Source organism: Gossypium hirsutum, chromosome D07 (genome assembly GCF_007990345.1).
Source record: "Gossypium hirsutum isolate 1008001.06 chromosome D07, Gossypium_hirsutum_v2.1, whole genome shotgun sequence".
Taxonomy (NCBI): Eukaryota; Viridiplantae; Streptophyta; class Magnoliopsida; order Malvales; family Malvaceae; genus Gossypium; species Gossypium hirsutum.
This window is the reverse complement of record NC_053443.1, coordinates 23,817,964-23,844,724: the sequence shown is the minus strand read 5'-3', so window position 1 is coordinate 23,844,724 and position 26,761 is coordinate 23,817,964. Positions and strand designations below refer to the sequence as shown.

The 26,761-nt window shown below is 32.8% G+C and overlaps 1 protein-coding gene and 1 non-coding gene across 2 annotated transcripts; both read right to left on the bottom strand.

Annotated features, from left to right (window-relative positions):
* Positions 1–16,392: 16,392 nt before the first annotated feature.
* Positions 16,393–16,465, bottom strand: TRNAA-AGC (transfer RNA alanine (anticodon AGC)). Its single transcript has one exon. It is a non-coding gene; the product is annotated as a tRNA-Ala (tRNA).
* Positions 16,466–16,781: 316 nt separating this feature from the next.
* On the bottom strand, positions 16,782–17,771 carry LOC107954515 (late embryogenesis abundant protein Lea14-A). The gene is made up of 2 exons (XM_016890101.2): positions 17,490–17,771; positions 16,782–17,147 (listed from the first exon to the last, which is right to left on the bottom strand). Exons 1-2 carry the CDS (start codon positions 17,693–17,695, stop codon positions 16,895–16,897), a joined length of 459 nt encoding a protein of 152 aa, XP_016745590.2. The 5' UTR covers positions 17,696–17,771; the 3' UTR covers positions 16,782–16,894.
* Positions 17,772–26,761: the final 8,990 nt, after the last annotated feature.

Genomic DNA, 26,761 nt, shown 5'->3' with positions numbered 1-26,761 from the left:
CCGTTTACCATTCGGCTCTCTACTTTTGGAATACCCCATTCAGCGTGTCTGAGTTTCAACTTTACCCTTCTCTTTCTTTTTCATTCTCACGTCTGAAGCACTCTCCCCAGAGGTCTGAGTTTCAATTTTACCCTTCTCATTTCTTTCTCACGTCTGAAGCATCTTTTCTTTTGTTTCATTCTTCTTCTCATTTCCTTCCAACCTTCTCCCTCTTTTTCATGCTTTTATCCTGACCAACCCTTTGACAAACCCTAACAACCTTCAACAAGACATATTACAATTATAGATGTACTCTGTGTTACGAGGCTAAGCATCCATTACCAAAATAAGAGAATCAAATTTCATTAAATTATGATAATGTATGATCCATGTTTTAGCAAGAAGCAGAATGTGTTGTCAAATATTCAATTTGTTTTTTTTAGAATAATGATTTTTATGATACGCATGTAGTACACTTCTATATTACTTATATTGTCTAATTAAAAATTATAATTAAACAATGTTTTATATTACTTATATTATTTGATTAAAAATTATAATTAACACTACAAAAATTATCTCAACAAACGAAACAAAAAAAAGTAAAATGCTACAAACAAATCATTTTTTAAAAAAAGGAAGATATTTAACACACTATATTAATCAAATGTGTATTTTTTTAAAAGTAATTATTAAGTCATCAATTAATCAAATCCACAAAAACACATTCTTTTCTTTTATTTTTTTTCTTTTTTGGGTGATTGAAAAAGAAATGAATTTCAAGTTTTTTATAGCATTATATATTATAAAGTAGATTATATATTATTTTTATAGTATTATATATTATGATTGTCGAAACTGTTTTTTGAAAACAAAAATTTTAGTTGTCGACTTTAAAAATAAAACTGGAGTCGCCACCGATTCTTTATTAAGGTGTGATCGGCTCACCTTAAAAATTATTTTGGTCTACGAATTTTGAGAAAAGAGTTCGGGAGTCAGTTATGCACGAGGAATGGTTAGCACCCTCGTAACGCCCAAAATCGGTACCAAATTGATCATTTAATGTCTTAGTGTCGAAAGTGAAAAAGATTTCAAAATCAACTCAAATGATGAAATATGAAAAAAGGATAATTTATTGCTCAAGTCATGTAAAGAAATCGAGTCCCAATACGTTAGGGGTACAATTCTTCATAATCCCCGAACTTTGAATATCACTTTATTTTATCTGAAAATCTTCATTTTGAGAAAATAAAATGTCACACCTAATACGTTAGGACACAACAAGTTAAGTTCCCAAAAATAATTTTTATACTCATGCATTTTGAATAAAGAATATCCTCGGTTATTTAAGATCATCAAAGAAAATCGGAACTCAATACGTTAGGGCTCAATTTTCTCGAAAATCCCAAACTTTGAATATTACTTTTATTCAAAAAAACTTTGAATCGAGAAAAAATGATTTTGATATACTGACAAAACCAAAATATATTTCCCAAAAAGTATGTTAAAAGTTAATGTATATTAATATGAAACAAAAACTTTAATTTAAAACATATATGAACAAATATTTACAAATATATATATACAAGTACAATATACAAGTAAATTTGAAATATATGTGTACGCACGTATTTATCACACATACACAAGGATAAAAGGATGGGGCGGAATATATCACTCAAAAAAATGCATGTATATATGTACATGAGAATTGTGAAAATAAAGTAAAAATATAAAAATATGTACAATATGTATATAAAATAATAAAGAAAAATATGTACGTATATATTATAGAAAATGCATGTATGCTTTAAATTATAAGATATAGGAAATAAATATGCTACAATAATGTATATCTATATAAAATATAAATGCATATAAAAGTATATAAAAGTTATGCAAATAGAATAAGAATAAAAAATATATATGTAAGGTGCATGTGTTTATAAAAATCGTTTTTAAAAAAAATGTATGTACATATTATTGCAGAGAATATGCGAATATGTATATATATAGTAAGGGTAATAGTAATAACTATAATAATAATAATAATAATAATAATAATAATAATAATAATAATAATAAATATAACATAATTAATAATATAAAAAAACTAAAATAATAAATTAAGGATTAAATTAAAAATAAACGAAGTTTTGAAACCAAATTTAAAGATGGAAATTAAAAAAAGATCAAATTAAGATGCGCGCAACAGTAGGAGGATCGAAAGGGTAATTTACCCAAATCTCCCAAACGTTGCGCAGCAACATGGACCAAATTGAAACAGTACTCAAACATATGGCCAAATTTTAAAGAAATAAAAAGACTGATTTAAACACCCCTCATAAAACAGAGCACCAAACGTGCAATTGGCCCATTTTAAAGAAATGCGCGGATCCTGGGATCGGGTCGGGTCACCGCGCGGGTCATGGCCCCCATACGGCGTCGTTTTGTAGGAGTTATAAAATCTAAAATTTTCCCTTCAAAATTCATTTTAACTCTTTCCACTCTAAATAGCAGAGAAACCCTTTGCTAGGGTTTCAGCATCACGCCGCCGTCGCCAGTCAAGGGCATCCCACGGCCCAACGCCGTCCCAGCCTCCGTTCGCGGCGGAGGGGAACTGATTCGACAGTTTCGGCTAAAAGGTAAGTCCTTTTCTCCTTTCCTTTTATTTTAAATGAAAAATAAAATAAAAAACAGAAAAAAATACAAAACGAAACTAAGAATAATGAAAAATGGAAGAACACCTTTTTTTATTCAAAAAATTTCTGTATCTATTTTCCTTTTCTCTCTTTCGTATCCTTTTCCCTTGAAAAAAATCCCCCCTTTTTACAGATTCGATAACGGCCTTTATAGCCGAACACAAATAACAGGGAAAAAAATCTATCCCTCAATCTTGGTTCTGTTTTTGCTATTATTCTGCTATTTGCTGTGCTATGCGCCTCTTTTCCGCAGGTTCGGTGGTTGTTGAGGTGTGCGTACATACATAGAGGTACAACTTGCGCAGAGAGGGAGCCTGGCCCCGAGTCGTGCGGTGGATGGAATGCTGGAGGCCGTCACTAGGGTTTCCTGATGCTTGTTGATTTCGGGCTTGGGATAGTTTAGGCTTGTTTAATGGTTTGGGCCTATTTATTAGTTTGGGCCCGGGCATATTTGGGCTTGTACAGCTGCCCCTCTTTGCTCGTTGTCATGTAACGGGAATAGAGCAAAGACTAAAAAGCCCAATTGTGCCCGGTCTTACTAAGCCTCGATTTCTTCAGTGCAAAATGGCTTCAAATAGCTTCATTCCCTCCTACTGCCTCTTCATAGGTATAGGAACTAGTGCTTCAATCCACTCCACTGCAATGTCAGGGAGATAGGCTTCGTATGTTGTAGCTTCTCAAAAAGAACAAAATTTGCTATCTTTAATCTGTTCCACTGCAACTTCAGGGAGATAAGACTTATAGCTTTAACTTGTTCTACTACAACTTAAAAATAAATCTGATGCGATCTGCTCTGCTGCAACTTCAGAGAGATGAGATATGCGGTTTTAATCCACTCCATTGCAATTTCAAGGAGATAGGATTGGTTTCTTCTGTCTGCTCCACTGCAACTTTAGGGAGATAAGACTGGATGCGATCCCCCTCTGCAACTTCAGAGAGATAAGATCTGTGGTTTTAATCTGCTCTACTGCAACTTCAGGGAGATAGGATTATTATCTTTAACCTGCTCCACTGCAACTTCAGGGAGATAAGATTCGACATCTTCAGTCTGCCCCACTACTGCTTAGGGAGATAAGATCTGTAATCTTCAATCTATTCCACTGCTGCCCAGGGAGATAGAATTACTGGCTTCAATGTACTCCACTGTAACCTCAGGGAGGTAAAATCTGTCATCCTTGATCTGCTCCACTACTGCTTAGGGAGATAATATCTGTAATCTTCAATCTATTCCACTGCTGCCCAGGGAGATAGAATTACTGGCTTCAATGTACTCCACTGTAACCTCAGGGAGGTAAAATCTGCCATCTTTGATCTGCTCCACTACTGCTTAGGGAGATAAGATCTGTAATCTTTAATCTATTCCACTGCTGCCCAGGGAGATAGAATCTGTAATCTTTGATCTATTCCACTGCTGCCCAGGGAGATAGAATTACTGGCTTCAATGTACTCCACTGTAACCTCAGGGAGGTAAAATCTGACATCCTTGATCTGCTCCATTACTGCTTAGGGAGATAAGATCTGTAATCTTCAATCTATTCCACTGCTGCCCAGGGAGATAGAATTATTGGCTTCAATGTACTCCACTGTAACCTCAGGGAGGTAAAATCTGCCATCCTTGATCTGCTCCACTACTGCTTAGGGAGATAAGATCTGTAATCTTTAATCTATTCCACTGCTGCCCAGGGAGATAGAATTACTGGCTTCAATGTACTCCACTGTAACCTTAGGGAGGTAAAATCTACCATCTTCGATCTGCTCCACTACTGTTTAGGGAGATAAGATCTGTAATCTTCGATCTACTTTACGCCAATACATGAAGACAAGATCTGTTCTCTTCGATCTACTCCACCACCAGTATGGGGAGACAAGATCTGTTGTCTTTGATCTACTTCACACCAATACATGAAGACAAGCTTTACTTTTTCCTTCGATCTGCTTCACCACCAGTATGGGAAGGCAAGATCTGTTATCTTTGATCTACTTCATGCCAGTACATGAAGACAAGATTTGCTTTCTTTCGATCTACTTCGCCACCAGTATGGAAAGATAAGATCTGTTACCTTTGATCAACTTCACGCCAGTACATGAAGACAAGATCTGCTTTCTTCTATCTGTTTCGCCACCAGTATGGGAAGACAAGATCTGTTATCTTTGATCTACTTCACGCTAGTACATGAAGACAAGATCTGCTTTCTTCGATCTGTTTCGCCACCAGTATGGAAGACAAGATCTGTTATCTTTGATCTACTTCATGCCAGTACATGAAGACAAGATCTGTTTTCTTCGATCTACTTCACCACCAGTATGGGAAGATAAGATCTGCTATCTTTGATCTACTTCGCCACCAGTATGGGAAGACAAGATCTGCTTTCTTCGATCTGTTTCGTCACCAGTATGGGAAGGCAAGATCTGTTATCTTTGATCTATTTCACGCCAGTACATGAAGATAATATCTGCTTTCTTCGATCTGTTTCGCCACCAGTATGGGAAGACAAGATCTGTTACTACTCCACTGTTGCTCAGGGAGATAAGGCTTTATACTTTCACCGATCTGTTCTCTGGGGAACATGACCTGTATGATTCATTTATGAACCTAATTATACCTAATGATTAGGATGTCATGATCAGAATGAATCAAATGCTCCTAACTAGACATGTATGAATGACATTTGAATGAATGTAGAATGTCATGAAAATGATATCATTACTCCAAGTTTATTAAGGTCCTATCGCTTAATGTACTATAGCGCCTTTATGCTCGGCTGGCGAACCCAAATAAGCACTTGACCAGATTGCCCCCACTGTAAACCTCCAAGTTTAATCCACTGGGATGCCAAAATTTGTACCATCTTTTCCCGTTGTAACCCAAGAGTAAAAGATTTGGCCTTTTCTCAATCCTCTATTATCACAATTCAAGGATACAAGATGTAAAACTTTTTGGTCTCTTACACCATTCCCAGGGTGTTGTACCAAATGCTCATGCACAAATGAAGAAATCTTCTCTAAGAACAACTTCTTATTATTATTCGATGATCATTGCTTGCTTGTTCATTGAAGCTTTGTCACCAACACGACATCTTGCCATTTTGTTCAATTAATACTTTAGACAAGAAAATTCAAAGGGATAGTCTTAATTTAGACTCTTCTTTATCAGATTTCCAACCTGGTGCGTTTTAAACAATAGTCCTGTTTGAGGTTTCTATATTATTCATAAACTTCTAGAGTAATATGCAAAACTTCCATTGTGAAAGTTTTATTAGTCCATTAATTATTATTCTAATGCAACATGCTTGCAAAAAAGATCATGGATAATAATAGAGTTGGTTCTGAGCATAGCTCGAAATGAATAAGTTGTCAAAGATAATAAAGATGGATAACAAAGAAATTGATTTAGGAATGCATATCTTGGAAATGAATGAAGTGTTCCAAGAATAACAAAAAATAATATAATGATTAGGTGCCCCAGATATCGCAGCTTGAACTTCTCTGTACAGATTTTTTAAAGACCATTCTGAGTTTAACATGTGTTTAGGAGTACTTTGTCGATGCCCCAAGATGTCACCTACCCTTTCCTGTTGATTCAGGTATAGTAAGACCACTGCATGCCCCCATTCTGATCAGTATTTTGAGCTGTTCTAAAAATTTCAAACGCCATTTTGATCAACATTTGAGTCGCCCTTTTTTGGGTTTTCAACTCAAATCCTCTTTGGTCTAATGCGCCCTTTGCTGGTTTTCACCTTAGCCTTTCCATTTTTACCTTTTCATTTTTCATTTTCATCTTTTCATTTTTCACATCACTTCTTTTTTTGGCTCAAACTTGCGGGTTTTTACCTTGGTCATCTCCTTCTTTAAGCGGAGTATTTTCTGACTAAATCTGAATTTACAGGACTTTGCAGGTTTATCATCCATCTCACTCAAAATCAAAGCTCCTTTGGAAAAAAAATCGCCTCTATAATCATAAGGTTTATCTCAATTTGGCATACGCTTCCCTCCAAGATATTTTTTGTAGAGGGAGGATCTACAACATTTGGTCACCCTCGTGGAATTCTCTAGGATGAACCTTTTGTTGTAGGCTCGCATCATTCATTTCTGGTACATTTGACCATGATGAATAACTTTTAGTCTTCTTCCTTCTATCAAGTTCAATTGATCACATTGCGATTGGATCTGTTCTGCTTCATCCAACCTGCTCAGCCAATACCCGGAGAGAAAGAATTTCAACTTCAATAGAAAAAATCGTGATAAGTTAAAGAGAGAGGTACTGCTGCGGTAGATATTAATCTTGAACATACTGTAAATTTCTGATATCGTGCTGTTGTTCAGATTGCAATGATAGTGCTTAACCTGGGCATATACTGGTATGACCATGCGTAGACATTTTTGAATTCTTGAAGTAACTCAACAATGTCTTGCTTTGTCTTTGAGGTCATATCAATTTCAATCTTCACCAAGCTCACAACTTTTAATGATTCTTTGTGAGGTAGGATCTGTCTATCCTCTTATTCTACCATCCTCAATAAGTCTGGAGATAAGCTACAATCCATGTCATCTTCAAAGTTGTAAGATCCCTCTAAACACATGTCTCACTCAAAAGGAGATTCTAAGTCTGTAGCAGCGTCACTCATGTCATTGATATCCGAGTACCTATTGTAGGTGCTATACAAAGAATAATATGAATGAATGAATGAATGGTTTGATAGAAAAATCCAAAAGAATGAAAGAATCATAAATAATGAAAGAACATTTGCTCAAAGATAATTGCAATGATGTATTTTATTAAAATAATAATGTTCAGACATGAGCCTATTTCATAAAGAAGTTCTTATTGCTTCTAGACTAAAAGCAACAATTGTGTTCTGAACATTACTCTATCAAACTCTAAATAATATAGGGGTCTCCTCTGCAGTCCCATTGTTTATAACACCTCCTAGGTGAATATCTAATAAGGACCCTTCTAATTTTTCACCACTTCTTCATTCATTGCATTCTCTTCATCATCAATCATGATTTGGTAACAGATTTTCTGCACTTGATGAGTCACCAAACTTGACAACACCCATGTTGATGAGTCTTTCAACTAGTTTCTTGAAGGTAGTGCAATTCTCAATCGAGTGTCCTATAATTCTCGCATGGTAGTCACATTGTGCGTTTGCATCATACCATTTGGGATACGGAGGTTGTAGAGGATTCAAAGGAAAAGGGAAAACCACATGTGCATCAAACAAATTTTGATACAGTTCTTTATACAGTACTGGGATTGATGTAAACTGGAACTTCTTAGCCTCCATGCCAGAATCTTGCCTCGATGAATTTTGTTGATTACCAACCACCTTTCTCGGCTGACTCACAGTAACTGATTTAGAGTAGCCCGTGTTGTTTACCTCATTTTCTCTTTTCCTTAAGATTGACCTCTTGTTACTCTTATCTGCATTAATTTTCCCGCTCTTTATGGCGCTTTCAATCATTTCACCATTCATGACTATGTTAGAAAAGCTTTTGTGGCACTTCCTAACATATGTGTGATGAACGGGGCTTTCAATGTATTTATAAAAAGTATCGTCATTTCTTTCTCTAAGAGCGGTGGTTGAACTTGGACAGCGATTTCCCTCCATCTTTGCGCGTACTGCCTAAAGCTTTCGTTCAGCTTCTTCTCCATATTTTGAAGAGTAATTCTATCAAGAGCCATGTCTGTCACATGGCTATGCTGTTTCATGAATGCTTGTGCCAAGTCCCTCCATGAACCAATCGTGGTACGGCTCAACTGATTGTACCACTTAGATGCTGCCCCTACTAGGCTATCTTGGAAACAGTGTATTAGTAACTGGTCATTGTTAACGTATCCAGCCATTCGCCTGCAGAACATGGTGATATGAGCCTCTGGGCAAGTCGTCCCATTGCACTTCTCGAATTCTGGCATCTTAAACTTATGAGGGAGTACCAAATCAGGAACTAAGCTCAGCTCTTTAGCGTCAATCCCACGACAGCTTTCAGTAACTTCCATCGCCCTAAATTTCTCCTCGAGCCATTTGCACCTTTCCTCTAGCTGCTTTGGTAACTCCTCCTTTATTCTTTCCTTTTCAGCCACTTCATCGAAGTCAGGAATGACAGAGTTAACATGGTAGTTTTCGGGGTTAGAGCCCAATCTAGCTTGAAAGTTCGAAGCACTGGCCTAGGACTGCTGAGGCCTGATTGTAACAATGGGTTTGTGCGGATATTCAGCTTGAGTTCGAACATGTGGAGGAGTAAAGCCTGGAGGATAGAGAGGTTCATCGACATCAGCCGTGGGACCCTTTCCCTTATCACCTCCTCCAGTTAATAGTTTGGTTAGCTTCGCCATCATATCATCTTGGGATTCTCACATCTTTTGAGACATATCCTGTTGCATCTTATCTAATCGCTCATGCACCTGTAGCTGAAGTCGTTCTTGCATCTCCTTCTGACACTGTTCGAGTTTTTCCAATCTCTGATCCATGTCCTTAATCTTTGCTCGAGTACCGTAAAGGTGTTTGGTTGGTTGGTTGGTTTCCAGGTTAACTGAGCAATGGTTTTAACTAACTAGGACCATTTAACGGTGTCTAATGCATATGATGTAATGAAATGCAAATGCATGAAATGAATGCGAAAAGAGACGTTGATTCATGTTCAATTTTTTACTAGAAAACTTTACTAGAAAACAAATCTCTTTACATAAAGTTGACATATATATACGGCTTTACCCTCATTCTCCAAGTGAAGACATTGACCCTTCAGATATTAAGATACATCTCACGAATTTGATCTCATTTTTGTTTGATCTAGGTCTTAAATCCTTGCTCATTCACGTTCATTAGCTTCTTTATGAGATTGGGACCTTTGATGACTTTTGAATAAACTTTGACAATTTGGATCCTCAGGTCATGCAACAAAGTCGTATACTCCTCTTGTTAGGCTTTTCATGCCATATTTTCTTCGGACCTCCGTATTATCTTCCACATTATCAAGAAACCCGTATTCCATAACAAGCTTTCTAATCTAATAATCGAACTCAAATCAACATCTCTTTTCTAAGATGCAAATGCAATGCAATCATGATGTCATGCAATCAAAACAAATAAACCCAAGTCAGTATCACACGAAAAAAGATATAATCCAATACAAACATGAAATAACAAGAACATTTATTCAGGAATCCACTAGGGCTTGGTATAGCTCTACCTAGGGCAAGTTCCTAAAGCTCACTATATGAGGCTTAGTTTCTAGAGTAAGGGTACCCGAACCAGCAAATTCCTCGATCCTCACCCATTATAGGCTCATGTGGATCGAGTTCAGTTCAGGGGGATACATTTCCCTATGGCTGCATGGAGATGAAAATCTCACGAAGACATAAGTACGGATGTATCCCGGAAGCGGTCCACTACCCTGCACGGAGGTGAAAACCTCACGAAGGACTAGTTTCTCGCACCCACTTAAAGGGGTAAAACGGACCATGTAATGCAAAATGCAATTATAGATCAACCGACTTGGTTCAACCATGGAAATGAACCACGATAAAAACCAATAAATGAGAAAGGAAATCATGATTTAAAAAAACCTTTAATTTTCAACACAAAGACAAAATATAACCAAGTCATGGCTCGGCTCTCTAAGGTCCCCAGCGGAGTCGCCAAGCTGTTGAAACTGTTTTTTGAAAACAAAAATTTTAGTTGTCGACTTTAAAAATAAAACTGGAGTCTCCACCGATCCTTTATTAAGGTGTGATCGGCTCACCTTAAAAATTATTTTGGTCTACGAATTTTGAGAAAAGAGTTCGGGAGTCAGTTACACACGAGGAATGGTTAGCACCCTCGTAATGCCCAAAATCGGTACCAAATTGATCATTTAATGTCTTAGTGTCGAAGGTTAAAAAGATTTCAAAATCAACTCAAATGATGAAATATGAAAAAAGGATAATTAATTGCTCAAGTCATGTAAAGAAATCGAGTCCCAATACGTTAGGGGTAGAATTCTTCATAATCCTCGAACTTTGAATATCACTTTATTTTATCTGAAAATCTTCATTTTGAGAAAATAAAATGTCACACCTAATACGTTAGGACACAACAAGTTAAGTTCCCAAAACTAATTTTTATACTCATGCATTTTGAATAAAGAATATCCTCGGTTATTTAAGATCATCAAAGAAAATCGGAACTCAATACGTTAGGGCTCAATTTTCTCGAAAATCCCAAACTTTGAATATTGCTTTTATTCAAAAAAACTTTGAATCGAGAAAAAATGATTTTGATATACTGACAAAACCAAAATATATTTCCCAAAAGGTATGTTAAAAGTTAATGTATATTAATATGAAACAAAAATTTTAATTTAAAATATATATGAACAAATATTTACAAATATATATATACAAGTACAATATACAAGTAAATTTGAAATATATGTGTACGCACGTATTTATCACACATACACAAGGATAAAAGGATGGGGCGGAATATATCACTCAAAAAAATGCATGTATATATGTACATGAGAATTGTGAAAATAAAGTAAAAATATAAAAATATGTACAATATGTATATAAAATAATAAAGAAAAATATGTACGTATATATTATAGAAAATGCATGTATGCTTTAAATTATAAGATATAGGAAATAAATATGCTACAATAATGTATATCTATATAAAATATAAATGCATATAAAAGTATATAAAAGTTATGCAAATAGAATAAGAATAAAAAATATATATGTAAGGTGCATGTGTTTATAAAAATCGTTTTTAAAAAAAAATGTATGTACATATTATTGCAGAGAATATGCGAATATGTATATCTATATAGTAAGGGTAATAATAATAATAATAATAATAATAATAATAATAATAATAATATAAAAAAACTAAAACAACAAATTAAGGATTAAATTAAAAATAAACGAAGTTTTGAAATCAAATTTAAAGATGGAAATTAAAAAAAAAGACCAAATTAAGATGCGCGCAACAGTAGGAGGATCGAAAGGGTAATTTACCCAAATCTCCCAAACGCTGCGCAGCAACATGGACCAAATTGAAACAGTACTCAAACATATGGCCAAATTTTAAAGAAATAAAAAGACTGATTTAAACACCCCTCATAAAATAGAGCACCAAACGTGCAATTGGCCCATTTTAAAGAAATGTGCGGATCGTGGGACCGGGGTCGGGTCACCGCGCGGGTCATGGCCCCCATACGGCATCGTTTTGCAGGAGTTATAAAATCTAAAATTTTCCCTTCAAAATTCATTTTAACTCTTTCCACTCTAAATAGCAAAGAAACCCTCTGCTAGTGTTTCAGCATCACGCCGCCGCCGCCGGTCAAGGGCATCCCACGGCCCAATGCCGTCCCAGCCTCCGTTCGCGGCGGAGGGGAACTGATTCGACGGTTTCGGCTAAAAGGTAAGTCCTTTTCTCCTTTCCTTTTATTTTAAATGAAAAATAAAATACAAAACAGAAAAAATTACAAAACGAAACTAAGAATAATGAAAAATGGAAGAACACCTTTTTTTATTCGAAAAATTTCTGTATCTATTTTCTTTTTCTCTCTTTCGTGTCCTTTTCCCTTGAAAAAAATCCCCCCTTTTTACAAATTCGATAACGGCCTTTATAGCCGAACAAAAATAACAGGGAAAAAAAATCTATCCCTCAACCTTGGTTCTGTTTTTGCTATTATTCTGCTATTTGCTGTGCTATGCGCCTCTTTTCCGCAGGTTCGGTGGTTGTTGAGGTGTGCGTACGTACATGAAGGCACAACTTACGCGGAGAGGGAGCCTGGCCCCGAGTCGTGCGGCGGATGGAATGCTGGAGGCCGTCACTAGGGTTTCCTGATGCTTGTTGATTTCGGGCTTGAGATAGTTTGGGCTTGTTTAATGGTTTGGGCCTATTTATTAGTTTGGGCCCGGGCATATTTGGGCTTGTACAATGATTTTAGTAAATTTATATAAGAATAATTATATTAAAATTTTTATTAAATTATATATTTTTATTAAATTATATTTAATAATAACTATGTTAAAATATGATTAAATTATTTATTATTTATATTAATAATCTTATTAAAATTTAATAACAATAACAATAATCATCTACCTAAAAAAAATTCTGCTAAGGGTATTCTAGTCATTTTAGTTTTTTTCTCATGCTAACCAAACACAAGAATACTATTACAGTTCTATTCCATTCCATTCAACCAAACACAAGAATACTATTACAGTTCTATTTCATTCCATTCAACCAAACAATTGAATTACTATTACAGTTCTATTCCATTACAGCTCTATTCAATTACAGCTCTATTCCATTACAGTGAACCAAACATGGCCTTAAAGTTTTACTCGTTATAAGATTCGATTTTTTATATTTTATTTTAAATTTTTATAACAACAATTTTCATAGTTATGAATTTCGCTATTTATTGAATTAATTTTTTATACGGTTTAAAATTTTAAGTAAAATTATAGTAGATAGTAGATTTGGATCAGTTTTCATGTTTTCAGGTTAGGTAAATAGTAGATTTGGACTCAGCATCTTACAAGAATCTCGTACTCAACGTCGGTGATATTCTCTTTTGTGTTTTTGGCATGTACCTAGGGGGTATTAGTTGATTAAAATCTTTTGATTATAGATTGTTGTATAGGATGTTTTGTAGTAGTATCTTGTGAATATGTTATTGGTGTTTTGGTATATATATATGTTTTGAAGTTTGTATTTGGTTTGGTGAACCTTAACACTTCACTAAGTTATGTCATTTTGGTACTTTAAAATGCTTGTAAATAAGATACTCTTGGTATGTTGATGATAGTTTGGAAATGGTCATTTATGGCATAATTGGCACATAATTGAACTAGGTTATCATGCATGAATTGAGACAATATTGGTATGTTTTGATGGTTGAAATTTTCGTACAATTGTGGTGCCTTTGAATGACATATTGGTTAGGTGCTTTAGGTTGTTTGAAATGGCATGTTTAAGTATGTTTGGATGATATTTGAACCTCTTGAAGGTGTGCCCAAATGGTATGAATGGCTAGATAGGAATTGGTTTTGAAATGGCTTGATTTTAGGTAAATTTTGGGTTCACACGGCCTAGGACATGGGCTGTTACATGGCCTGGCGACACGGTCGTGTGTCGTCTAGGAGTTTCTTAAGGTTCAAGTCAATGAGTTACACGGCCTACCACACAGGCGTGTGGGGCATCTCAGTGAGTTGCACAGGTGAGGACACGGGCTGGGACACGGTCGTGTGTCCCTTGTTTGAAAGTTACATGGCCTAGGGCGATGTCACTCGGCCTGGACACACGGCCATGTGACCCCTGTTTTTCAATTTTTGCATCTTTTTCTTAAAACTTTTGATTTATTTCAGATTAGTCCCGAAGTGTCTCAAAGTTATTTTTAGGGCCTCGAGGGCTTGATTTAGGGTCGGAATGCATGTGATTGAATGGATTACGATATGCTTAATTTACTTAAATATTGTGGTGTTAAATGTTTCTAATTGTTCGGTAATGCTTCGTAACCCTAATTCGACGATGGAGATAGGTTAGGGGTGTTACACTATCTGTTTCAATTTACTCCCGAACCTTCATTAATTTTTCAAACCTTAATGAAAACCGAGTGTGACATGTAATTAATCAAAAGTTATATCTTTTGTTTATTGGTAAATAGTTATATGACTTGATTTTTGACAAAAAATTATAACTATTCAAATAATATTAGATGAATGATTATGTCTCTTATATATGTGATTATTCAAAAAAGACAATTATTGTAATATTTCTTTATGAAGAGACATGAAAATTCATATAAATAAGAGAGTAAGATTTTATTTAGAAAATATACAAAAAATTATTCTATTATAAACCAACATTTTGGAGCCTTATCCTATTTCTTCATTTTTTGTTTGAGTTTCGTTCATATTCTTTGAAATTTTTGTCACCAAAATTGGGGAGATGAGGTTGTACAGTAGTGGATGAATGTTAGTGATGGTTTTGTAAGTAGTATTACAGAAGGATGGGTCTAAACAATGTAATTGAGAAACTTGTTATAAGAGTTTCATTCAAATTGTTAATTCTTTTAGTTTTAAATTAATGTTTTAGAAATGAGATCAGATACCTTTTTAATTTAATTTACTTTATATTTAACTAAAAATATTGACAAACTTAAATTGATTTTTTATACCTTTTTTAGTTTTATTTTTCCATGTTTAAATTGATTTCATTTTAGTATTTTCATATCTTTATATATGGTAATAATATTGTAAATCATATGTTTAAATTTAAGGTAATAAATTATTTACTTTGAATGAACCCTATTGCTTCCTTTGATTCATGAAATTATTTATATTGATACGGAATGTTATATAATCATATTTATTAAATTATTCTAAATTCTTAATTAATTAATAATTACACATGTATTGATTCAATCGATTAACCGATCAATTAATTCAACCGAACCAGTATTACTCGAATTAACCAAAAATTTTAAACTCTTAACCATTAACCGAAATTTTTTCAAAACAAATTAAACGAACCGAACTATTTCGGTTAATTCAGTCGGTTAACCGAAATTTTTATTTTTTGTTTTTTTGTTAAAATAAATATAAAACATATCAAAAAATAAATTGGTAATGTTCATTTAACCGAATTAACCAAAATTAACCTAATTGGTAATATATAATATTGGTTTTTTGAAAGTTCAGTTATTCCGGTTAATTATTCGATTTCAAACCAAATTAACCAATAGCCAAACTTTCAAAAAATCATTAGATCAGTTAACTAACCGATTAACCGAATTAGTTCGATTTGATCGGTTAATTTGATTTTGACCGAAATTTGAACACCCCTACTGACAAACAACATATCCTAAATATGTTACATAGGAATATTTCCTTATATTGAAACATCAAATAGCTATTGTGTTATATATATATAATTTGTATATTATTTTAATAGTTTTATGTATTAATTCAACTTTTATATTTTTCATTAATTAAAATTTCAAAACTAAAGTCTATTCTATTGAATTAATTTAATATTAATATTTCATTCAATTAAATAAATTAAGGTACTATTTAAATTATTAAATTAGATTTTTAGTCAATTTGAATATCTAAATAGTAAAAAATATTAATTTAATTTGAATTGTTAATTGTGTAGTGATTTGTTTTTGTTGGACCCATAGGTCAAAGAAAACGGATTATTTCTCTTTCCGAAAAAAACCAATCAAAGAATTTCATTATATCCTTTCTCAAATCATTCTATTTTGAATGATATTTTATAAGAATAAGTAATACATGGATATAATAACAAAATAAAAAATATATATCTTATTTTCTACTTCTATTAAAACTAAAATTAATAAAAGCTCCTCAAATGACTAAATGCTGATATTGGAATATCCCGTGATAATGAATGCACATGTGATTTGGGATAGAGTAAACTTTTAATATAAATTAAACTAATCCGCATTTAATTAGCACAAATATGTATTTTTGAAAATTTTGAAATTATAAAATATATTATTTAATAAATTAAAAAATGGTACAAAATTATAATCCTACATCATTTACTTTCTATAATATTTAAAATTAAATTGATGATATATTTAAATTTGATATTATTCTACAAACCCTATAAATTGGAATGAACAAAAACCCAACCATCCCCGTAAGTTGAATGAATACTCAAAAATAAAACAGAGCGAATGGAGATGCGGGGTATCGATCCCCGTACCTCTCGCATGCTAAGCGAGCGCTCTACCATCTGAGCTACATCCCCGGACGACTTTAGGTCTTAGAAATAAGTTTTTAGTATATTTAATTTTGTATTTTGACCATGTTACAAATCTTGATAGTTTACCTCGAACTGAACCAAGCCATTTCATCGACGGTGGAGATGTTACTTCAGTTGAGGGAAAGTCATCACTTTATCCCATCTGAGAAAGGAAGTTCATGTTGAAGGTGTCCACCGTGATGGTAATGAAATGTGTTCTATTTTAATGAACCTCTAAACTCATAATTAAAGGATCTCATGATTATATGCCTTCTCTTTTGATCAAAGGTAAACTCAAAAACTTTATTAAAAAAAAAAGATCTAAAATTACCTCGGATCGGTAAAAACAATTTATTCAACTTAAAGCACATATCGTATTTTTAACATACAATTCAAGTTTCAGAAAAGAAAGAATACATGAGGGATGAATAGAAGTCAAAAGAAGAGGTCTTTGAAAGTAGGCAGCTTGATCTCTCCTTTCTGAGAGAGAGGGATGGTCAGGTCTCCAAAGAGAGGAAGATCCACGGTGAGTCCCACTTCCAATTCATAGTCAATATCCCAGTCTGCACCGATGTCCTTTATCAAGCTTACCAATACGCTATGCGGTACCTTCACTGCAACGTCCAACATCGTCGAGTCGCTTGCCTTCAGTGAACCCGGGTCTGGTACTTTCCCCGATGCAATCACCCTGTCGCAATTTCACAAATCATCAATAACTAAATCAAACGCCCAGCATAATCCCAATTTCCAATGTCTAAGCGGTCCATTATTGGAATATCCGCTAGGAAGAATCTGTCAAAAGCGCCATTATAATTCTTGTGTTGTTTTTTCTTTTCAGATTTCAAACCCCAAAGCCATTTAAACAGATCAGTATGAATAGAAAAATGTGTCAAACATGAATGAATAAACCATATCCCATGGTGCAACTTCAAAAACGAATCCCAGAAATCAAATATTTATAAAAGAAAACGAAAAGGAATAGTGAACAGAAGATTGATGATAAGCGGAGAGGAGAGGAGGGGGATCAAACCTGCCAGCACTTTTGAGAGTGTAAGAGATCTCGCAGATGGGGATAGGAGCGCTATAGGGGTTGGTGACGGAGACTTTAGCGTCATACTGGATGCCGTCACGGCCTACATGGCTCAGATCAACATCCGTGATGCTAGCCTCAGGCTTCTTCATATTGGCCACCTTATCGGCCACAAAGTTCTTCGCCTTGTCCAACAACTCCGCCATCGTGTAAAAACTGACTATTAGATTTGGGGGATGGCTCGATATCTTAGGATACTGTCTGTTTTGACGTTAGAGACCCCTCAGGTTTGGGTTTCCGTTTTATAGGGGAGCGGGGGAATCTGTGTAGGTGACACGTGTAAATTAGACATGCTTGATGGGAGATGATGGCACGTGAGAATAAACGCGTAGAGCTGTCGGTTAGTTTTTCCGTAGAGGGAGATCTGTGCTTTAATTTTGGCAACTTTCTCCTCTCCACGTTTTATGTAGTCGCAACTCGCAACTTCAAAACAGATTTTTAGATTCTTTATTGAGGGACCTTTAATTTTAATTTTAATTTTAATTTTTATTGAATTGGCTTGATAAAGTTAATTGTGTACAGAAAATGGGGATTTACGGCAGTAAATATAAGTTATTAGGTTGGGACATACTGTAAATAAATTTTAAAGTTTATAATTGATTTCACGCGAGTTAATCAAATATATCTAAACTTTATGGTAAAAGTATGTTATGTTTTTTTAATAATTTTATATTTATTTTAAAGTAAATATCTTAAACTATAATTTTAAAAAAATCTGTGGTAAAATTCTTTTGAGTGGATTCAATTAATTTTAATTTTGGTGTTATTTTTATATAATTTTTTCACCAATATCACTTTTAAATATAAAAATATGTAAATGATATTAATTTTCTAGTTAACTTTGTAAGTCATTTTTTGTAAAATTTTAATAAGAATTAAAGTTTTAATGTTAAAAAAGATTATACTCTAACTAAACTAAACTAATAAAAATAGTTATAGAATTAATCTGTATTATAAAAAAATAGGATTGCATACATTAAAGAATGTAAATAATATGATTGATAAAACACATTATTAAGTTTATCATATTAAATTATTTTAAAAAAAGAAATGTTAAATTAAAATTTTATATATTATTTGGTAATTGAGTTTTAGCTCGATTAGCATGAGTATTGTTGTCAATACAAGAGAACTGGGTTTGAGTGCAATATCTTCCTATTTATGGGTTGAGGAGAGGTTATGGTATAATGATAACTTATTTAAAAATTTATAAAAAAAACTGGGAGAATATGTGGGAAGCCCCTGTCCAGTGCCCACCCCTATAAACTCGCCCCTAATTATGTGTGATTCATGTGGGAATCGAGATGGATGAAGCGTTTTCAAGTTTCAACCCCACTTTTTCCAATTTGTTATGCTGCTTTAATGAATGATTCCTCTTTATGGTTTTTTTTTGGTTCAATGTTCCTCTATATGATCTGATATATATATATACTATATTTCTTTGCATGTTCTTCTAGGGTGTTCAATCGGTTAACCGACTAGTTAATCGACCCGAATTACCATTAACCGAATTAACTGACCTTTTTAAACCTTTAACCGTTAACTAAACCGAAATTTTTTCAAAAAAAATTAACCGAACCAAATTTTTTCAGTTAATTCAGTAGGTTAACCGAATTAACCGAAATTTATATATATTTTTATTTTTGGTTAAAACAAGTATATAACATATAAAAAATTAACCAACTTAACTGACTAATTAATTTATATTTTCAAAAAATTAACTAAACCGACCGAATACTTATATATTATAATATTATTTATTAAATTCGGTTAATTCAGTTAACCGACCGATTTCGAATCGAATTAATTGTTAACCAAATTTCTAAAAAATTATTAACCGACCCTCGACCAAATTAATTCGGTTAACCGATCGATTAACCGAATTCAATCGGTTAACCGAATTAATTCGGTTTTACCTGAAATTTGCACATCCCTATATTCTCCATACATTTTTAAATGAGTGAAGTATAGAAATGACATTCTAATCTGTTCATTAGACTTTTATTTATTTATTTTATTTTTTTACTAAATTATACAAAATCAAATATTTTAATCACCAAATGTTAATGTTTGAAATTTGACGAAAGTGCTAAAGTAGACCTTTTTATTGGTTTAATAATAAATTTAGTCCTCTAATATTTACACATTTTATCAATTTAATCCTAAATATAAAAAAAAAATTCAACAACTAAATTTGTTATTAGAACAATAAAAAAAAGTGTGCATTAGCACTTCTATCAAATTTCAAACGATTGTTAACATGACTAAAATATTTAATTTTGTATAATTTAATGATCAAAATAGAATGCAAACATTATTTTTATGATCATTTCTATACTTTACTTTTTTAAATTTTATGTGATCTTTACTCAAATCATATATGTTATCGTATATGTTATATAGTATTTGAAACTAAAGGCTATAAAAATATGAAATCATTCCATAATGGAAGTCTAATTTTTTGATACATGGATCTATTGAAATTTGGTTGTGTGTCATATCATATAATTAATCAACTTTAAATTTTTATTATATATTTTACGATTCATATCTACTAGTAAGAACAAATCTTTGCCAACACATGCACCACACCACAAACACACTTCTAGCCAGTGGGCTAACTATGTATAACACTCCTAACTCGTTTCCGTCGTTAGATTTGGGTTACAGAGTATTACAATACATATTGCATCACTTTAGATTATTTATCAAAATAAATATCAAATATTCATAACAAAACATTATCCATAGCTTAAGTACAAATACATGTTTTAAATCGAGCTTAAATGACCTTAAAAATAGTTTGAAATCAAGCAAGGACCAACTTGAAACAAAATAGAAAAACATGAAAATTTTGGAAACAGATGTCACACGGCCGTGTGACACAGTCCAAGCCATGTGGCTTAGGGACATGGTTGTGTAGCTAAACCATGTAACAGATTGTGCCCGTGTAACTTATAGTCACACGGTCGTGTCACCAACCGTGTGCTCCCAAAATGACCCCTAATGCAAGACAATTCAACACCCCTTTCTTGGACACCAATCCAAACCTTTTCCTAACACATTCACATGGTTGAAACACATTCAAACATACCGAAAACATGCCAAACCATTCAACCTATGTGCCTAACCAATATGCCATCACTTGGCACCACAATTCACACACCAAATCAATTTAATTACAAGGCTACAAATTCACATCTTAAACATATGGAAAATATACCAAATGGCCATTTCCTTCACATTCTATTTTACCATATGTCATCTACCTCAAAAAGCCATAAATAAAGTGACCAAACACATGTACATAAACATTTACAAACCAATCAACCATCAAGAACATATATACAAGAGAGCTTGACATAAACATCAACCAACCATATTGACAAAATAGCATTAAAATCCCTATTACATGTTATTTATAACCATTTCACAAAATGACCAAAATCTACCAAAATGATGGACGAATAGTGTGAGTGTGCTCCGATAAGATTCCAACCGATAATTTACAAAACAGAGAAAACAACTAACTAGCGACTAGTGCTTAGTAAGCACGTATATAACTTAAACGTAAACTTACCTTATAGACTCAAATCATATATGTTTGATGAATAATACCATTATCAAGTTCATGAATTTATTAAATCCTATACACATCACAAATCCCACAATTTAGTGAGCTCAACAAGGTAACATATAACCTTATCATGTCATAAAACATATAATAGTAACATAGCAAATACATCTTTCATTCATCACATTACCAATTTGCATAACTCATCCAAATCAAAGCATTATACCAGTATCTTCCATTTCACCTTTCATAACCACATGACATTTCATATAATTACTCACTCTTTTAAGTCTTTATTACCCGTTGAACCAAATTAAATAATATCGGATACTCAGAAAATACTTATATAACCATTTAATTCCCTAAAACACACCACAAACATAACTAGTTAACATATTTATAGATATATGAAACATATAATCATTCCAAGGCATTAATATTCATTAGCAAACTATACTAGTCAAAACATTCATCTCATATTCATACTTATGATACATATCTCACCCGAAGCATGTTACCTGAATAACAAATGGTTGAAGGATGTCATGGTGTCTTTCAACCATGGTTTTATTTATTCTCGACTTGATGCCATATTGTCTTTTAACCATGGTCTTATTCATTTTGTGTTGTGTTTCCATAGCGTCTTTCAACTATGGTTTTGTTCGTTTGATTCATGATGCCATGACGTCTTTCAGCTATAGTTTTACTCATTAGAATTATGATGCCATAACGTCTTTCAGCTATGGTCTTACTTGTTTCTGGTATGGTGCCATAGTGTCTTTCAACTATGGTCTTATTTATTTCCGATATAGTGTCATAGTATCTTTTAACTATGGTCTTAATCATTTCCTTTAAGCCAACGAACTCAATTCATATATACACAAATGGATATTAAATAACCGAAATAACAACTAATTGATTTAACTAAGTTATGAACTTACCTTAACTAAAATGGTTACGAAAACAAATCTGACGACTAGTCCTATACTTTAGGTTTTTTTCTCAATTTACATCCGATTAGCCCGTTTCTTGATCTAAATAGTAATTTCATTCAATTAATACAATTACAGCACTCAAATAAATAGTTTTATACAACTGAGTCCTTCCAACATCATTTTACAAAATTACCACAACATTTTACATTTTATGCAATTTAGTCCCTAAACTCGAAACTCGCAAATTAACCATAATTAATGAAAAATCATGGTAGCCGATTTTCCTAGGGGGTCCATTATAACCCATACTTCTCATCATTTCACACTATTTTATTGAATTTTACTATTTAAACAAATTAATACCTAAACATTAAAATTACTAAAAATCACTTAACAAAATACTTATATCTAACTATAAAACTCAAGAATACATAAATTAAATTCACAAACACACCTAAATCATTCATGGAAAGTCTCTAAACTTTTAACAGTTTCACAAATTAACCACTGGGGCTAGTTAGATTAAGCTAATACGATAACAAAAACATAAAAATCATGAAAAACGGACCTAAGAAAACACATGCATGCAAGGAAGGAAGCTTGGCCGAGCTTCAAATGCTCTCCAATGGTGGGTTCGGCTTGAAGAAGATGAGCATAAAAAAATAGTGATGTTTTGTTTTGTTTATTTTATTTTAACTTAACCTTTCTTTTAATTTTTATTAAAATATAACATATAAATTAACAAATTTTAAGCACCAACCGTAAATACCATTTGCCTATGGTATTATTGCTACATAAACCCTTGTGACATTATTAATTTAACTATTTAACACCTTTAACTTATAGAATTTAACTTTTCTAGTTTTTACGATTTAGTCATTTTCAATTAATTAACTATCTAAATATTAAAAATTCTTAACCAAATTTTAATACACCTATATGATCATTCTATAAATATTTATATTAAATATTTATGGGCTCGGTTTATAAAAACGAGGTATCAAAATTTCATTTTTCAAAATCACTTGACTTAGGGATTAACCACTTGAACTTAACTATACGACCAATTAATAACATTTCTTAAATCAAAATTTCAATAATATTATACTTGACTCTTAATATTAATTAATAATATTTTCAAACTCACTTGTTAGAGTTGTGGTCCTGAAACTACTATTTCCGACACCACTGAAAAACGAACCGTTATACAACAGGAATTCAACTTTGAAATTTTTAAACGCAAGAGTTCAAGATGATAGAAGGAGCACTTTGAGCTATTTTTTTATGTTTGGCATATGCAGTATTTCCTGGTCAAATTCATTATCATATTATCGAGTAAAAGGGTTGAACTTGTTGTTGCTATAGCTTGTACTTGACAAGTTATTTTACTTAGGAGAATCTTTGAAGAATTATAATTTAAGTAATAAAGAATCATTATAATTTTTTGTGATAACAATTGAATCATCAAGTTATCAAAAAAATCATATGCTACATAGAAGAAGCAAACATATTTATGTAAAATATTATTTTATACAAGACCTTAGCAATGAAAGAACAATTAAGCTAGAGTATTGCAAAAGTAAAGATCAAGTTGCTGATGTATTTACTAAATCTCTTAAGTTGGCATCATTTATTGGGTTCAGAAAAATACTTGGTATTAGTAAATTGAAAAATCAAAATAGTGCCCAATAACAAGTATGCATTAGACTGAAAGTACACTTTTAATTTAAGAATGAAATTGTTGAGATTTGTTCAGTAAATAACAAAGTTTATGTAATTTTTTTTCTTTTTCTCCACTCTCGTGTGCTGCAATGAAATGCACCCATTGTTGCAGCATGAATTTCTTATTTAATTTCTTACTTCCTTTTATGTTCTTTAATTTTTTTAGATTTTAATTCATGTATAATCTAGTTTTTTCATTTATTATAGATTTATTTAGTTTTTTTTTCTTGCTTTACAAGAAACTCATGGATAAATATTTATTATTTCATCAATTAATTTAAATCTCTTTTGTAACGATTCAATTTTTGTTGGTGTTGAAAAATCTGATTCAGGGTTAAATTTTTTAACTCAAGCCATTGAGTATTGTTGATTAAGTTACTAAGTATATAGCATAGGGACTAAGTTGTAAGGTGAACAAATGGTTATAATCAATAGAGAAAGACCAATGAAGTAAATTATTAAGATGTTTTTTTGGTGAAAAATAAAATAAAAATTACATCAAATCAATTGTTCAAAAGCATCACAAGCTGTATCTTGTTGAATAGTCCCCAATATCTCATTAGGAGGTGGAGGCACATTGAAAATTTGTAAGCTTGACTTCCTTGCTAGATAGAGTTTAGCCAATCGGTCCACAACTAAGTTTTTCCCTCTAGGCACATATCAGATCCGCCGCTGTCCTTTAGATCGCATAGTCCCATGAACCCTTCTAAGCACTGTAACGCCTGAATCTTCCATCCCCTTATTGGTTAAGGCCTTAATCACCTATAAATTGTCTATTTGAATTGTGGCCATTTGCATCCTTTCTTAAATATAATGAGGATCCCATCGAGAATACCCTAGAGTTCTACCTGATAAGGAGTACAATTGCCTAATAGCGATTATATATCAAAATCCAATTACCTTCTTTATTGCGTAACATACTTTTAGTAGACGTATTCCTAATGACTCTCTCTACAAATCCATCAAAGAAAAGATGAACTCATATTCCTTCGGTGTCGTATGGTAGCAGGAGTTTAGAAAATTGGGCTTATAAGCGCTCTGACTTGATTCAAATTGTTGTGCCCAACTTAGAGAAGCTTTAATAATTTTAGGGGCTGGCTAAGTAATGTTTTGAAAGATGAAGAGATTTCTATTCTTCTAAATTCGCCAGGTAATTAGGCCAAAGAGACACAACCAGCGGACTCTACGCTCTTGCAATTTTATGTGACAACAAAGATTAGAAGATAACCAAATTTGAAAAGGGTTGGAAAAGAACCTGTTTTGTTGATAACTTGGAATGACATGCATCCACACTTTCTTTGCAGCCACACAATCCCGAAGAACATGTAGAATCTCTTTTGTTTCATGTCCACATATGGGGCAAGAGCTTTTGTGTCCCAAACCTCATCTGGTGCTTTCCGAATTAGTTAGCAATCTTTGCTTAAAAGCTAACCAAAGAAAAAAATTAGACTTTTTGAGAACCTTGATATTTAGAAAGTGGGTTGGCTTGATTGTAGCCATTAAACTCCATTAATTCTTATCACGGTAGTTCACAACCATTAGATTTAATGTTAAAATTATTCATTTAGTTAACTTATGAGTTAGTGGGAAGAGATGAAACAAACACTAACTTCTTTTTCTTCATCTATCACCGAAACTAGAAAGAAAGAATTGGGAAGTTTCATACTTTTATCTTTTCCATTGTCGTGAGCCATATTTAAGCATAGATAAGTTTCATTTTGTAATTTTTGCTAGATTATTGAGTTGTTAGCTAAGATAAATAAAGTCCAACCCTTGAATAATAGAATTGATGAGATTTTAATCAAATATATTGTTGAATGCTTAAGGTTTGGAGAGGAAATCGAGAAAGGGAACTTTGCATGTTAAACTTCCATTACCGTGAGCCTAATCTAAGAGTTGGTAAGTTTTCTTCTTTAATTCCTTCTTAAATCATGTTATATGGATGTTAGATTAAGATGACCCAAATGTTAAATTAGTGGATTAATACAAATTAATTAAGTTTCTATGTTTGAATCCATGGTAACTTTAATAGAGAAGATGAGATCTTTGAAGAATATTAATGTTCATTAATAGTTGGAGGTCCATGTGCTATATTTATGAAGTTGGGATTAGATTTAGTCAGATAGATTGTGAGATACGAGTGTTTCAAATTTTAGGGTATTAAAGGACTAAATTGAATAAAGTGTATTTCATGTTTAATTGATATATTTCAATGGTTGATATGTGGAACTAATAAGTTATTCACATTCAGATTTATTGTACATAGCTAAAGATGATGTCGGTCCTCGAAAAACAAAATAAAGCTAAAGTCGTTGTGTGGGACAATGCCTATTATTTTGACCAAATTTTATTTTCGCTTTTCTTCTCCCAGTTAAACTCAGTCTTTAGTTTCCCACTTAAACTCTAATTAACCTAGAGTTACTATAGTCATATATGCTATGAATTTCAGCCTATAAATAAGCATTAGTTACTCTAGGTTTTACGCAAAAAAAATATTTAAATTGAGATAATTTTGTTCTTTGTTTCGAAAGGTTTTTTCTTGTGGGGCTTCAGGTTTTCTTTTAATTCTCTTCATCTTTTGTACTTTCATTTATTATAGTGAAATCTTCTTTTGCATGTGATTTTTTATCCTCTTTTGAGGAGTTTTTCCACGTTAAATTTGCGTGTCTAATCTTTTCGATTCTTTTTTTTACTTTGTTCGTTGTTTGATCTGGTTTATCCCCTATAAACTGATATCAAAGCTAGTTCGATTTTCGAAGTCAATATATTCAGAGATGACAACATCAAAGTTCGATATTGAGAAGCTTGACGAAATTTTAAATTTCAGTTTGTGGCAAGTTCGGATGACATCAATACTGGTTTAGAACGGTCTAAAAAAGGCTATTACAGGGAAGAAGCTCACAAATATGGATTAGTCAAAATGGAAAGAGCTCGATGAAAAGGCTCCATCCAGTATTCATTTGTCTCACGAATAATGTGTT